The sequence below is a fragment of the Arabidopsis lyrata genome (assembly GCF_000004255.2).
Source record: "Arabidopsis lyrata subsp. lyrata unplaced genomic scaffold ARALYscaffold_1, whole genome shotgun sequence".
Lineage (NCBI taxonomy): Eukaryota > Viridiplantae > Streptophyta > Magnoliopsida > Brassicales > Brassicaceae > Arabidopsis > Arabidopsis lyrata.
This window is the reverse complement of record NW_003302555.1, coordinates 26,555,683-26,568,646: the sequence shown is the minus strand read 5'-3', so window position 1 is coordinate 26,568,646 and position 12,964 is coordinate 26,555,683. Positions and strand designations below refer to the sequence as shown.

The 12,964-nt window shown below is 36.4% G+C and overlaps 2 protein-coding genes and 1 long non-coding RNA gene across 3 annotated transcripts; 1 reads left to right on the top strand and 2 right to left on the bottom strand.

Annotated features, from left to right (window-relative positions):
• The first annotated feature begins 2,670 nt into the window (after positions 1-2,670).
• On the top strand, positions 2,671-3,938 carry LOC9330336. The gene has a single exon (XM_021012291.1). It carries the CDS (start codon positions 3,294-3,296, stop codon positions 3,795-3,797), a length of 504 nt encoding a protein of 167 aa, XP_020867950.1. The 5' UTR covers positions 2,671-3,293; the 3' UTR covers positions 3,798-3,938.
• A 380-nt stretch (positions 3,939-4,318) lies between these two features.
• On the bottom strand, positions 4,319-5,039 carry LOC110224841 (ABC transporter C family member 14-like). Its single transcript, XM_021012292.1, has 2 exons — positions 4,940-5,039; positions 4,319-4,861 (listed from the first exon to the last, which is right to left on the bottom strand). Exon 2 carries the CDS (start codon positions 4,856-4,858, stop codon positions 4,406-4,408), a length of 453 nt encoding a protein of 150 aa, XP_020867951.1. The 5' UTR covers positions 4,859-4,861; positions 4,940-5,039; the 3' UTR covers positions 4,319-4,405.
• A 1,879-nt stretch (positions 5,040-6,918) lies between these two features.
• LOC110224842 lies at positions 6,919-7,857 on the bottom strand. Its single transcript, XR_002329326.1, has 2 exons — positions 7,654-7,857; positions 6,919-7,562 (listed from the first exon to the last, which is right to left on the bottom strand). It is a non-coding gene; the product is annotated as an uncharacterized LOC110224842 (long non-coding RNA).
• Positions 7,858-12,964: the final 5,107 nt, after the last annotated feature.

Genomic DNA, 12,964 nt, shown 5'->3' with positions numbered 1-12,964 from the left:
TAGCTTCTTGGTGTGTTGCATATCAGAGTTTTCTTACAGAGGATAGCCTGATTCCATCATATAATATAAATCATGTATAAACAAAAAAAAAAAAATAGATTTCTACTCAAAACAGATTACTATATGGACAAATTCATATGTGTATTGGTTGCCACCATTCAACATTATTCAACAATGGAGGAGATCATATGCTCCATTAAAAACCAGAGTACATAACCATCATTCAGATTTTCAGTGGTATGTGGTTGCCGCCAGTCACGATTTTGTACACGTAGAAACAGGTCATGAGAGCACTGCAATGCACACAGAGAAATGTATTAAAGAGATTAATGGTTACATTAGGAACTAAAATCGTTGAGAAGAAGACCAAAAATGGAGTTTCTGCTTAGCTAGTTGTGTCTAAACCATTCAATCTGAAACTTTTACAATGTTATTGTCTCACATATCTTCAATCTATTGATGCGATCTCTTTTGCATACCTATAGAACTTACAAAACACAAAGGCCAAAGCTTTATTTTATGGTAATTCACCACAAGAAATTGTAAATGCTACTATTGTTGATTAAAAAAAGAGTTAAATTATTTAATGTTGATTGATGAGTTTAAAAAGCAAATGTCACATTCCAGTTCCATCACCTCTGCAACGTAATCTTTTGCCTTGATTTTTCTTACAAACGATTCAAATTTCAAAGCATAACATCAAAAATGAGAAAACGAGTGATACTTTCTCTTTCAACTTCATCTTCTTCTTCTCCAGCAAATGCTTCTCTCTGAAAACAGTCGACCTAGCACCAAAAAGAACCCATTTTCAAAACTCTGTTTCTCCACCTCCATTAAAGGCTCTGTCTTTCAGTGTTTCTGTCACTGGTTTAAAGATTAGGGTTTGTGTTTCACCGACTTCGGCCTCCAGCAAAACTAGCTCCGCCTCTGATCAGCCACCCCCTCTCTCCTCTTCCTTCTGGTATTGAGTCGCTTCTTCTCTCTTCTTTAACGCATTCTTCTCTCTCACTATATCTTGATTTAGGAGTTATTTCTTCGGTTGTTTTGTGTGTAGACTGGAAAGTTTCATTTGGACAGCGTTAGGTCTCAAAGTGTCATCATTTGTCTCTACAAAGATTAGTTTTTGTTTACAGTAGTTCCAACTGTTGTTGTTTGGGTGAATAAACGAGATTTACAACGTCTTGAATAATGTTGTTTCACACACAACACAGAGCTAACTTAACCTCTGAAACATTTTGAGTTTTATTTTTGAACTGCTAGATTTGGTAACGTCCAGTGAAGGTTGAGTTGCTCTGTTTTATTTTTTGCAGGTGTAGAGAGATGAATACTAGAGAGTCTACTGTGAAACTTGCTTTGCCCAACAGAATTTTCAAGCACGGCACTGAACCAGTGGGATTAGAAAGGATCAACATGTGTTCAAGTTTAAAGTTGGTGGGCTTGGTGAAGGATCTATTGGGTAGTGATTTCGAAAAGTTAGAAAAGTCCTTTTTGAGTACTATAATAAAGCTGGGACAAGACAAAACTGTTACATTCTCCGGAAAATTGGTTCATTACCTACTTCAAAGAAGGATAATCACAAAAGAAGAAGAGTTGTGGTTTACATTTGGTGAACAACCAATGCGGTTTTCGCTAAGGGAATTTTTCCTTACAACCGGATTACCATGTAGTGTTGTAGGAGGGACAAGTAACAAGAAGGGAGATAGGAAGAAGAAAACATATTCATGGATGAAAGATGGAATAAAACTGAAAGAGCTGATTCGTATTCTGACCAACCGTAAAGGCACTATGAAACCCGATGAGAAAGTTCGCATTGGTGCTCTAATACTTGTTGAGGGTATACTGCTAGCTCAACATGCAGATCTGAAAATTCCGGTAGTTCGTTTGCTGCGAGCTAAGGATTTTGAGGAATATTGCAGTTACCCTTGGGGGAAATGTGCATATGACACATTGGTGAAAAGTGTTGTGAAGCTCACTAGTAATCATTTGTCAAGGAAACAATATTGGTTTCATGGATTTCCTTTAGCTATGCAATTTTGGGCATTGTCTTCGGTGCATCAACTAGGGACAAGATTTGCGAAAAGAGTGGTTTCAACAACAAATGGTCCATTATGCCTAGAGTGGACACACACTTCGACACCACAGTTAAGAGAAGTCGCAAGAATCGCAGAACTTGATAAGGTAAAAAAGCTTGGTTTCTACCTACATACGGTTCTTTTAATATCTATGTAAGTTTGTTTTAAATGGTTTTAAATCTGTGATGCAATTTTAAAATATTAGGTTGAGGTAAAATGCATCATTGGAGATCACAAACTGTACAACAACTTGGTGAAGAAAGTTGTTGACGTGGAATTTGGAAAAGTGATTGATCTGGTTGAGAAAGGATATAGGATAAAGGCAAGTGATTGGATAAATGGATATGTTGATCTTGTTTCTTCAAGAGAGATAGTTTTGGGAATCAAAGAGAATGGAGAACAAGGAAAACAGACAGAAGACAATTTGACCAGGCTTTGTTCTCTTGATGAGTGTAATGAGAAGTTGGACAAGTTGACCAGACTTGTCACCCTTCAGGACAAAAAGATAAAAAGCTTAGAGATAGTTTTGGGAGTTAAAGAGAATGGAGAACAAGGAAAACAGACACAAGAAAAAGAGGTAAGTAAAAAATTTCAAACGATTAAATAAGGTTTTATAAATAGCATTGTCATACAAAAGATAAGGATCATCTTATTAGACAAACTCTGACATGTTTATTTTAAATCAGGTTGTGGAGGAGGACACACATATAGATAGTGTTACCCCTAGTAAGAAGAAGAAACGTACAAGGGAGATAATAGAAGAGGAAGAGGACGAGGACAAGGAAGAAGGAGAAAACGGTAACAATGAATCGGCTGAAATTTTTAAATCAAGAAACATCATAGGTGATGATACTAGTTTTGTTCTTTCAGGCTCTAAGGTGAACAGAACAAGCAAGGGTGGAATGAAGATAGCTGAGGACTCAAGCAAGGGAGCTCGTGGGAACGATGAGAGTACTATGCGTCGTTTTCAGACACAGGTTCTGTCAGACGATGATGAAGAAGATGACATCCTCACCATTACCCAACTGTTGAGACTTAAGAAGAAGTAGTGCTGTAAAGAATATTGGAGGAGATACTTCTGAACGGATTGGTAAAAGAAGTAGACTTGAGGCGGATAGTATTGATTCGGGGCCTTGTCAAAAGCTTGATTTGATAAGAGATGAAACTGTACAATCACCAGAAATAGAACAAAGGAATAAAGAGACTGATGAAACTGGAAGCATGTTAAGGAAGAATGTTGTATCAGCACCAGAGACAAGTCTCTGTGATGTTGAGCTTAATGTATATGGAAGCAATGCAGAGAAGAAGACTATGATCGATGATGACAACGAGGAACCAAAGTGTTTGCCCCATGAAGATGGTACCATAACTAGAGAAATGGTGAGATCAGATAAGAAGTGTTGCAGTGAAGCTGAGAAGGAAGATGCTGATGGAAGGATCAATGAGAAGGTGCTAGCATTAAAGGCAGACAACAAAATATCCAAACCTCATCAAAAGCTTGCTTCTGGATGCGCTAATGGAGATAAAACAAGCAAAGCATATCAGCGTAAGGTTCTAAAGCCATCTGATGGTGATCAGGGACAGGCTTGTTTGCGTCATGGAGATGGCATCGGAAGTGAAGAAACTATGAAATCCAATGAGCAGTTAAAGGTTTTTGAAAAGAGAAACAATGATTTGGGTGAGGGTGATAATGACACCACTGAAAAGAGATTTCAAAAGCTGTAGGTGCTGGCATTGTCATTAGAGGAACGTATTATCAAGGCAGAAAGAACTGTGGAATGGTTGAACGAAAGGAGAGCCATGAAACAGAGAAAAATAGCAGCACCTCCTTTGAGTTATGTTGTTTTGGACTGATAAAGAAGTGATAACTCACTACAGGAAATGTGGGTATTAATAGCGGCCGAAAAACGCAATTATTCATCTACCATAGCGTTTCCTTAAGCGCTCTGACATCGCCCGTTATAGAAAGTCGGACACTTTTGATAGCGGTTTTGCGTTGTGCAATAGTTAAGTATACAACGATAGCGTTGTCTTCTGTGCAATTGTTAATGTTTATAATAGCGTGATAAAGATGTTATTAAAACTCGTTAATTAGATTTTACCTATAGCAAAGATAGCAAATGTTTTGTGTTATTAGTTTGTTTTTAAATTATTCAAAATAATAAATAATTACGAATTATTTTTTAATTTAAATATAATATTTGTAAAAAAAAATTAATTTCGAATATTTGTAAAAAAAAATACCATTAAAATTAATACAAAATATATAAATATTAAAATGTTTAGTAACCCATTTCAAATTTCATTGTTTACAAAAACCACAAACATACCTATCAATCTACCACTAACAAACCTTCACAATCATCCCTAACATAAACAATATCATCATCAAAAGCTTCATCATCCAAATCATCGACTTCTTTGATCAGTCTTGATCCATCTTCTGGGATGTTGGAGCCGAGAAACGATTTGATGCTTTCATCATTTAGCTCACCTAAACGAGGAGAATCCATTGAAGTAGTTCTAAGTATTCTTGGAGACTCCATTGAAGTAGTTCTATGTATTTTGGGAGATTTTGGTGTTGGTGGTAGACGCGGAGACTCTATTGAAATAGTTCTCTGTGTTCTTGGTGATGCCATTGGCACATTTGCTGCAGTGGCTGATGCCGACCCAGCTTCAACTTGCTCCATTGATGTCTCGTGCGCTGCTACCAGTTCTCCAAAATCTAACCCGGAGCTCACTAATTCGTCGTATCTTCCTGACTGCACAATCATTCCATCTCGCATAACCTGTAAAACAGATTTACTCATTAGCAAATTCCTATAAAAACTCAACAAGTTTTAGCTTTTTGTTCCAACGAACTGTACCAAGATGCGATCAACGTTGTGAAGGAAGTCCACTTGACTCCTTTCCAGTCTCTTCCGATAGCTCTCTGCTCATCATGTAAGCGTCGTCCAAAAAAACTATCTTGTTAACAATAAAGAGAGAAATCAAACTTATGATATCATGACAACAGAACAAGGAACCAGAGATTCAGACAACAAACAAAGAAACAAACCTTGGAGTTCTCGTTGTTTGTAATTGAATCCCACTTCTCCTGAACCTCTGCTGGAATTTTCAACAGAATCTTGCTTCTTCTCTTCTTCTTCCTCTTCGTCTTCTCAAGACCAGACTCATCTTTCTTCCTCTGTCTCTTCTTCCCTACTTTGTCATTAAAATCAGTCGTAGGTTCCTTAAAATTGCCAAGATCTTCTTCGCCTTCGTCTACAAATTCAGATACATAAATCTGACTTTTTATCTAATCTCCTCCTTGTGATATCCGTCACAGAGATGACTGGACCCGTAAACCCAAATACACGATTGAAATCTGCCTTGAACAACGGCACGCGTGGTATCTTCCGGCGCCGTTTTGAGGTCCAGATAAGTCTCCCCGACCTTCTCTCCCTCGAATGAGATGATTGGAAGAGTCGCTAGCTGAGATGCAACAGAGAGCGGTTTCGATGCTTTGCCGGAGCCGAATTTTGAAACGGAAATGTAGGTTTTAGGGATTTGGTGAGAGGAAGATAAAAAGAGAGAAGAGGAGAAGAAAGATAGAGAATTTGGGGCTGTTGCAGAGGAATCCATTGTTGGTCGATGAGCTCACCTATCTCAACGAAGAAGAAGAAGACTGAAAGTTTTAACCTATCCCATAAGATGTAAGATCTAAGAACAGATCGTACTAAGGAAGAGAAAGCCAAAAGGAAAAGAAGTTTTAACCCAAAAAAAAAGAAAAGAGGGAGAAACGTTTAGCCGTCGGATTAAATTCATCAACGGTGGAGAATAAGCCCAGAGTGCAATCTCAGTAGTTACTCCTTATTGGCTAAGAACATGAACGGCTCAGATCAAATCAGCGATACAGATCAACGGTGTATATTAATCACGTCAACAATAAGAAAGGACGGCTCAGATCAAAGTCGGCGCGATCTAACGGTGTAGGATTCGTCCCACCATGTGGGAGGTGAGTTCTCATTGGCTAATAATGAAAAAATCAGAAAATTATCATATAAAATTGTTTATTAATGAAAAAAAAATAAATTATTTCTTTAAAAATTCAATATACGTATTTCAATTTTTAGAATATTTTTTCTTGTAAGTATAAAATTTTAAAATTAAGAACAATTAATATAGGTTAGTATTCCAACTATCTAACTTATATGTTCATATACACTAAGGCATAGTTTAGGGTTTAGGGTTTAAACTTTGGGATTTAGATTTTTTTACTCAAGTATTTATGTTTTATAGTTTATGATTTCGAATTTCAATTTAGGATTTTAACTTTAATTTAGAGTTTAAAGATTTAATTTAATTAGGATTTTAACTTTAATTTAGGGTTTAGGGTTTAGGGTTTAGGGTTTAGAGATTTAATATAAGATTTTAACTTTAAAATTTAAAATAATTATTTTAAAATAATTTTATTTTGTTAATTTATAAAAAGTGAATCATGTTTCAAGATTGAACTTTCAACCCTAAACCCTATACCCTAAATGGTTTAGGGTTTAGGGTTTAGGGTATAGGGTTCCATCTTTAAACATTTTTCACTATTTTTCAATTAACAAAATAAAACAAAAAAAATCATTAAAAACTTTTCAATTAAAATTTATTTAAATTTTTTTATTTCTTTTACAAGAATTTTTTTCATTAGTATAATTTTATTATTATTATATGATACATTAGTTAATTTTATATTCCATTGTTGATTGTATATATATATATATTTTTTTAGAAGAAAATTTCTGTTCCATGATTTTGTTTGTAGTTTAAAATTATTTGATAGTATATTATTAACAAACTATCAAACGTATACGAATAATTATGAATTAAAATTTATTAACATGAGAAAACAAAGTCTAGAGAAGTGCATACATATATTGTTCGACATAAAAATAAAACAAAGTCTAGAGAAGTGCATACCAAAATAAAACAAAGTTTTCGACACTTTCTCTCTTTTTTTTTTTTTTGAACACCAGTCTTCGACACTTAAAACAAATGGTGCGACATAAATTTCAGAGACCTTGTTGTACTTGTGACACGTTGAGTATACATAGTGCAGTTTCAGCATCCTCTAACTTTTCTCTAAAATCTGATTCTTCTGCAGTACACTCAGATGGAAGTTCATCACCAACTTCAGATTCAAAAAAAGCTGTCCTCATCAAGTAATAAGCCTCTTCCTCTGAATTTGGAACATCTGCAGATGTACTATCCCTCCTGTCCCCATGCTTAAACTAACATGGATTCCTCTTGTACTTCAAATCCATACCTCTAATCACAAGAGGCTCAAATACAGTATCTATCAGCTGATGGCAAAAATTCCAACAATCGACGCATGGACAGAACAGATTCTTATGTCAAAAGTCAAAGACGCTATCACGAACCTTGGTATGAGACATCTTCTTTCGCCTCTCTCATTAGCCAGATTGCAATTCCCCCAAGCCTGAGTGTCTCATCTATTACCTGTTGAGAAATCAAGAAAAGTGTTTAGTGAAGGTTTTTACCATCTGTGATAAGAAGCAGAGAACATTCTTGGGCATCTTGATTTACTTACGCATTGAGTGAAGTCCATTGTCTTGTAATCTTGCCATGTTAGCATTCCACCTGCGAGCCTATCATGTTCTTCCTGCTCATTTGCACGATGTTTTCGCGGTGGTTTCATCTGAGGTAAGCTTTCTTCTTCAAGCAATCTTCCAAGTACACCATTCCCAGCGCCAGCAGTATCTGATGCTGCTTTGTTCTGCAACCGCTTCTCTATCGTCTTGTTTATGCTTTGTTCTGCAACCGCTTCTCTATCGTCTTGTTTATCTTGCTTATGATTTCCTTTCGTGCCTGAACAACAAATAAAAAGATCCAAGAAGTTGGTTAACCATAAGATGAATCGCAACCTGAAACAGAACAACCAAACAAAGAATAAATAATCATGACATTCTCTCAAGGCTTTGTTCGTATTATTCTTCAATCACTTGCCTTACTGCAGATATCCTGGAGAAGCACGACTTCACCGTCCTTAAAGTTACTCAATGTCTGAAGCATATGGATTCCTCTTGTACTTCAAATCCATACAGATCCGCAAATCCAATTACACATCAGAAAAAGATACATGAGACATCAATAATCATGAGAGCAGTGGCAGCGACCGGTAAGAACTAGAGACAAGAGCTAGGAAACCAAATTAGCATCTTTATATGAGAGCAAGAAACTTTTCTACACTATCCAAACTCAGGACAGAAATCAATCGATACATGCATTATCTAGTAAAGAATCTAGTAAATAGACTATCTTGTAATGAATCTAAACTCAGACATAAATCAATCGAAAACACAAATTGAAAGTCGAACACCCAAACTCACATAAGAAGAAAGAAACACGATTCAAATCACACAAACAACAATCCAAAACCCAATTACTTCAAAAACAACAAAAACAGATGAAACCCTAACATGAATAAAAACTAAATCATTGAGAATATCGAACACCCATACATATACTAACCAATTTGATTTCGATTGATGTCTGTGACGATTAAGAAACATACGATCGAGATCTAGAGAGATTTCGACTGAGAGGGATTTAGATCTGAGAGGGATTAGACAAAATTAGGGATCGATAGTGGAAGAGAAACTAATTGGGTTTCATTTGGTGTTCATATTTGGTCTTTCAGGGAGAAAGAACGGATCAGTCTCGAGACAGAGAAGAAAGATGTGAGAAGAGGAAAGAAAGAAGAAAGATGTGAGAAGGATCGATAGCCCTAATTTTTTTTTTTTTTTTAACTTATTGTTTCTTTGTTTTTTTTAATTATTTTGTTACTTAGTAAAATTTTTGGAGCCAATAAAATTTTAGTTTCCCGGTTATACCTATAATAACGTTTTAATTTACATCTATGCTATCATAGACCAAATACTAAGCGCCACTCTGAAATATTTTTCGCGCTCAACCTACCATAGCGTTTGCCTTTCTCCAAACGCTATCTAAAATTTTTCAAAACTCTATTATAGCATAAACATTCAAAACGCTATGCTCTTACGCTATTAATACCCACATTTCCTGTAGTGACTCAAATAGTCAAATCTCATCTTTGTGATCTTTTGTGTTTCCTGCTTAGATCTTAATATCTTTTGAGGAGTGGTTTGCTCTTAGTTTAAGTGTTTAATATTAGAGTTTGCTCAAAAGAATAACTTTCTCATTAATCTGAATGTTAGGCTGTACAATTGCTTATATACTACAGCTAAAGATCTTATACAAAATATCTTAACGTCTCTGTTATTAGCTTTGTTTAACAACTAACAGTGTTATTGAACTCTGTTAATAAACAGCTCATTTTCTTGTTACTCAAGGTTCTGCATATAGTGTGATATCCCCCCTTAAGCTGGCACGAAAATATTTGAAATGCCCAGCTTACTCAAATTAGCTCTGAACATGCCAGGATATAACGCCTTAGTCAGTATATCTGCAACTTGGCATTCGGATCTCACATGAATAAGCTTAACAGTTCCTTCTGTAACTCTGTCTCTTACCGTATGCATATCTCTTTCAATATGTTTGGTTCTTTCATGAAAAACCGGATTGTTCCCAATATGAATGGCTGCCTGATTGTCACAATATAAAACTGTGGGTGTCTTTGGTGTAATGTGTAGGTCCTCCAGTAAGCTTCTTACCCAAACAATCTCACAAACAGCTAAAGCCATAGCTCTGTACTCAGATTCTGCAGAAGAGCGATATACAATGTCTTGTTTGCTTGACTTCCATGAGATGAGACTTTTACCAAGAAACACACAATATCCGGAGACAGACCTTCTTGAATCAGGATATCCACTAAGATCCGCATCAACAAAAACTTGTAATTCCATATCAGGATCAGAACTGTAGAAAAGACCTTGACCAACGGTACCTTTGATGTAATGTAGTAATTTGACAACTGCTTTGTAGTGATCTTCACGAGGAGCATTAGTATATTGTGCCAACTTATGAACTGCAAAACAAATGTCTGGTCTCGTAATTGTCAAGTAGATCAGTTTCCCAATAAGACTTCTGTATCCTTCTGGACTTTCTAACAATTCTCCATCAGCTTCAGAAAGTTTTTGATTAGGTTCCATAGGTATAGAAGAGGGTTTGCAACCAAGTAGACCTGCTGAATCAAGCAAGTCAAGAGCATATTTCCTCTGACAAATATTAATACCTTCAGCAGACCTAGCAATTTCCAAGCCAAGGAAGTATTTGACTGGACCTAAGTCCCTCATTTTGAAATGACCCTTCAATTGTGATTTAAGTTCCTCTGCAGCTTCATCACTGTTACTAGAGATAATGATATTGTCTACATATACCAGAACAAACAGTAAAACTGATTCTCTGAACTTAGTAAACAGTGTGTAGTCTGAGTGATTCGTCTGGAAACCAAGACCCTTTAACGTCTCTGTAAACTTGAGATACCACTGGCGTGACGCCTGTTTCAACCCATACAAGGATTTGTTGAGTTTGCAAACTGCATTAGCAGGCAATGCTCCATTCTTTGAAGTGTATCCAGGAGGCAACTGCATATAAATCTCCTCTGCAAGATCTCCATTGAGAAATGCGTTAGAAACATCTAACTGAGACAAAGACCAACCGAGTTTTGCAGCAAGAGCCAATAATGTTTTCACTGAAGTCAACTTAGCCACGGGTGAGTAGGTGTCAACATAATCTAAACCCGACTTTTGTGTGTACCCTTTTGCCACCAAACGAGCCTTATATCTCTCCAGAGAGCCATCAGAGTTGTATTTAACTTTATAAACCCACTTGCAACCAATGATATGTTTATCTGCAGGAAGAGAGCAAATAGACCATGTATTAGTGTCTTCCAATGCTGTTATCTCTTCACCCATTGCATTTGTCCAAACAAGGTGCTTCTTGGCTTCAGAGTAAGTAGAAGGTTCAAACTCTCTTGTAATAGCAGTCAGAAATAAATGATAAGGACCTGATAACTTGTCATATGAGAGGTAGTTGCACAAAGGATACTTAATTTCACTACTTAGGTAGTAACAGTGGTAATCCTGAAGATAAGCAGGAGTCTTTGATTTCCGAGTAGTATCAAGTACTGAATGTGAGACATCAATTTTACCCCGAGATATATCAACATTGACAGCAGCTGAATCTCCATCTACAGCTACTGCATTCTCTGGATTTGGCACAAATGTCTCTGTAATGGACGCAGAATCTCCTACTGCAGAATCATCACAGAGAAAACCATCTGGCACTGAATCTTCCTGTGTCTGTGAAGTGCTAGCAGAATCTTTATCCACTGCTAAAACATCATCAATATCAGACACAGTAGGAAAAAAATCCTGAATTTGTTGTTTCATATCTCCAATCGCTAGAGGAAACAAGTCCTCATGAAAATAACATGTCTAGATATAAGAACATCATGTGTCTCAATATCTAGCAATTTATATCCTTTAACACCTGTGGGATATCCCAAAAAGATGCAGGCTCTTGCTCTGGGAGCAAACTTATTTCTCTGTTGTGTTGAAGTAGAAGCATAAGCCAAGCATCCAAAAGTCTTCAATCCATCATATTCTGGTGGTTTCTGCATTAAGATTTCAAAAGGAGACTTATTAGCCAGAGTTTCTGTAGGTAGTCTATTTATCAGAAACACTGCAGTCATGATGCATTCACTCCAGTACTCAATGGGAATATGAGACTGAAACATAAGAGCTCTGGCAACATTAAGGAGATGCTGGTGCTTTCTCTCCACAACAGAGTTTTGCTGAGGAGTCTATAGACAAGAATGGTATGACATGATTCCCTTCTCTTTAAAAAAACTTTGTGAAGTTGAATTCATGAGCATTATCTGAACGCACTGCCTTGATCTTTGTATCAAACTGAGTTTCAATCATTGCAACAAAAACAGGGAACACTGAGGTTGCCTCTAACTTATTTCTGAGCAAATAAACCCATGTAGCCCTAGAATGATCATCCACAATAGTCAAAAAATACTTAAAACCATCATGTGAAGTGACTGCAAAAGGACCCCATGTGTCAATATGAATCAAATCAAAAGCTTTATTCATCTTATTATTCCGAGCTACAAACGGTAAATGCTTCTGCTTAGATAAATGACAAACTTTGCAATGAATCTGGTCTGAAATATCTTTAGGGAACATAACAGATAATGAACTTGAGAGAGATTTAAGTTTCTGAGAAGAAGGATGACCTAATCTTTGATGCCAGATATGAGATTCATTCTTGACTGTAACACAAACTGTTGGAGTAGGTTGTTCTGTAGGCTGAAACTGTAAATCCAAGAAGTAGAGCTTGTTATGGAGATTACCTCTTCCAATCATCAATCCCTTTGTAAGATCCTGAATTTCACAACCAGCAGAATCAAACCACAAACCACATTTGATAACAGCAGTCAGAGAACTCAAACTTAACAAATGAAATTTAAACTGAGGAATAAACAAGACATCATTCAAGATGAGCTTGTCATTAAGTTTAATAGTCCCCAATCCCTGAATTCTTACACCAACACCATTAGCAAGCTTCACTGTAGTTTCTTGAATAGGAGTCATAATATCAAACAAATTTTTATCATAAGTCACATGGTGTGTCGCACCAGTATCTATAACCCAAGTATTCATATTCACTATCTTGTCAGACACAGAGTAAAAGTATGATTGATTCTCTGGTGACAAAGAATAATAAATGGAAGGGAAAATAGTACCAGTGATTTGACATGCCATAGGGTTGATTCCTGAGACAGTTGGAGTAGAAGGTATCTCAGTAAGTGTTGCGGTAGAACTACTAGCCATGTTACTGGTGTTCTGAGGCTGCAACTTTGAATTGAGATAAGATACCAAGTGCTGAAGCTGTCCTGGACTGAGAGTCTG

Excerpts from the sequence above, each read along its gene's own strand:
- LOC110224841 (XM_021012292.1), bottom strand. The coding sequence starts at position 4,858 with ATGCGAGATGGAATGATTGTGCAGTCAGGAAGATACGACGAATTAGTG.
- LOC9330336 (XM_021012291.1), top strand. The coding sequence starts at position 3,294 with ATGTTAAGGAAGAATGTTGTATCAGCACCAGAGACAAGTCTCTGTGAT.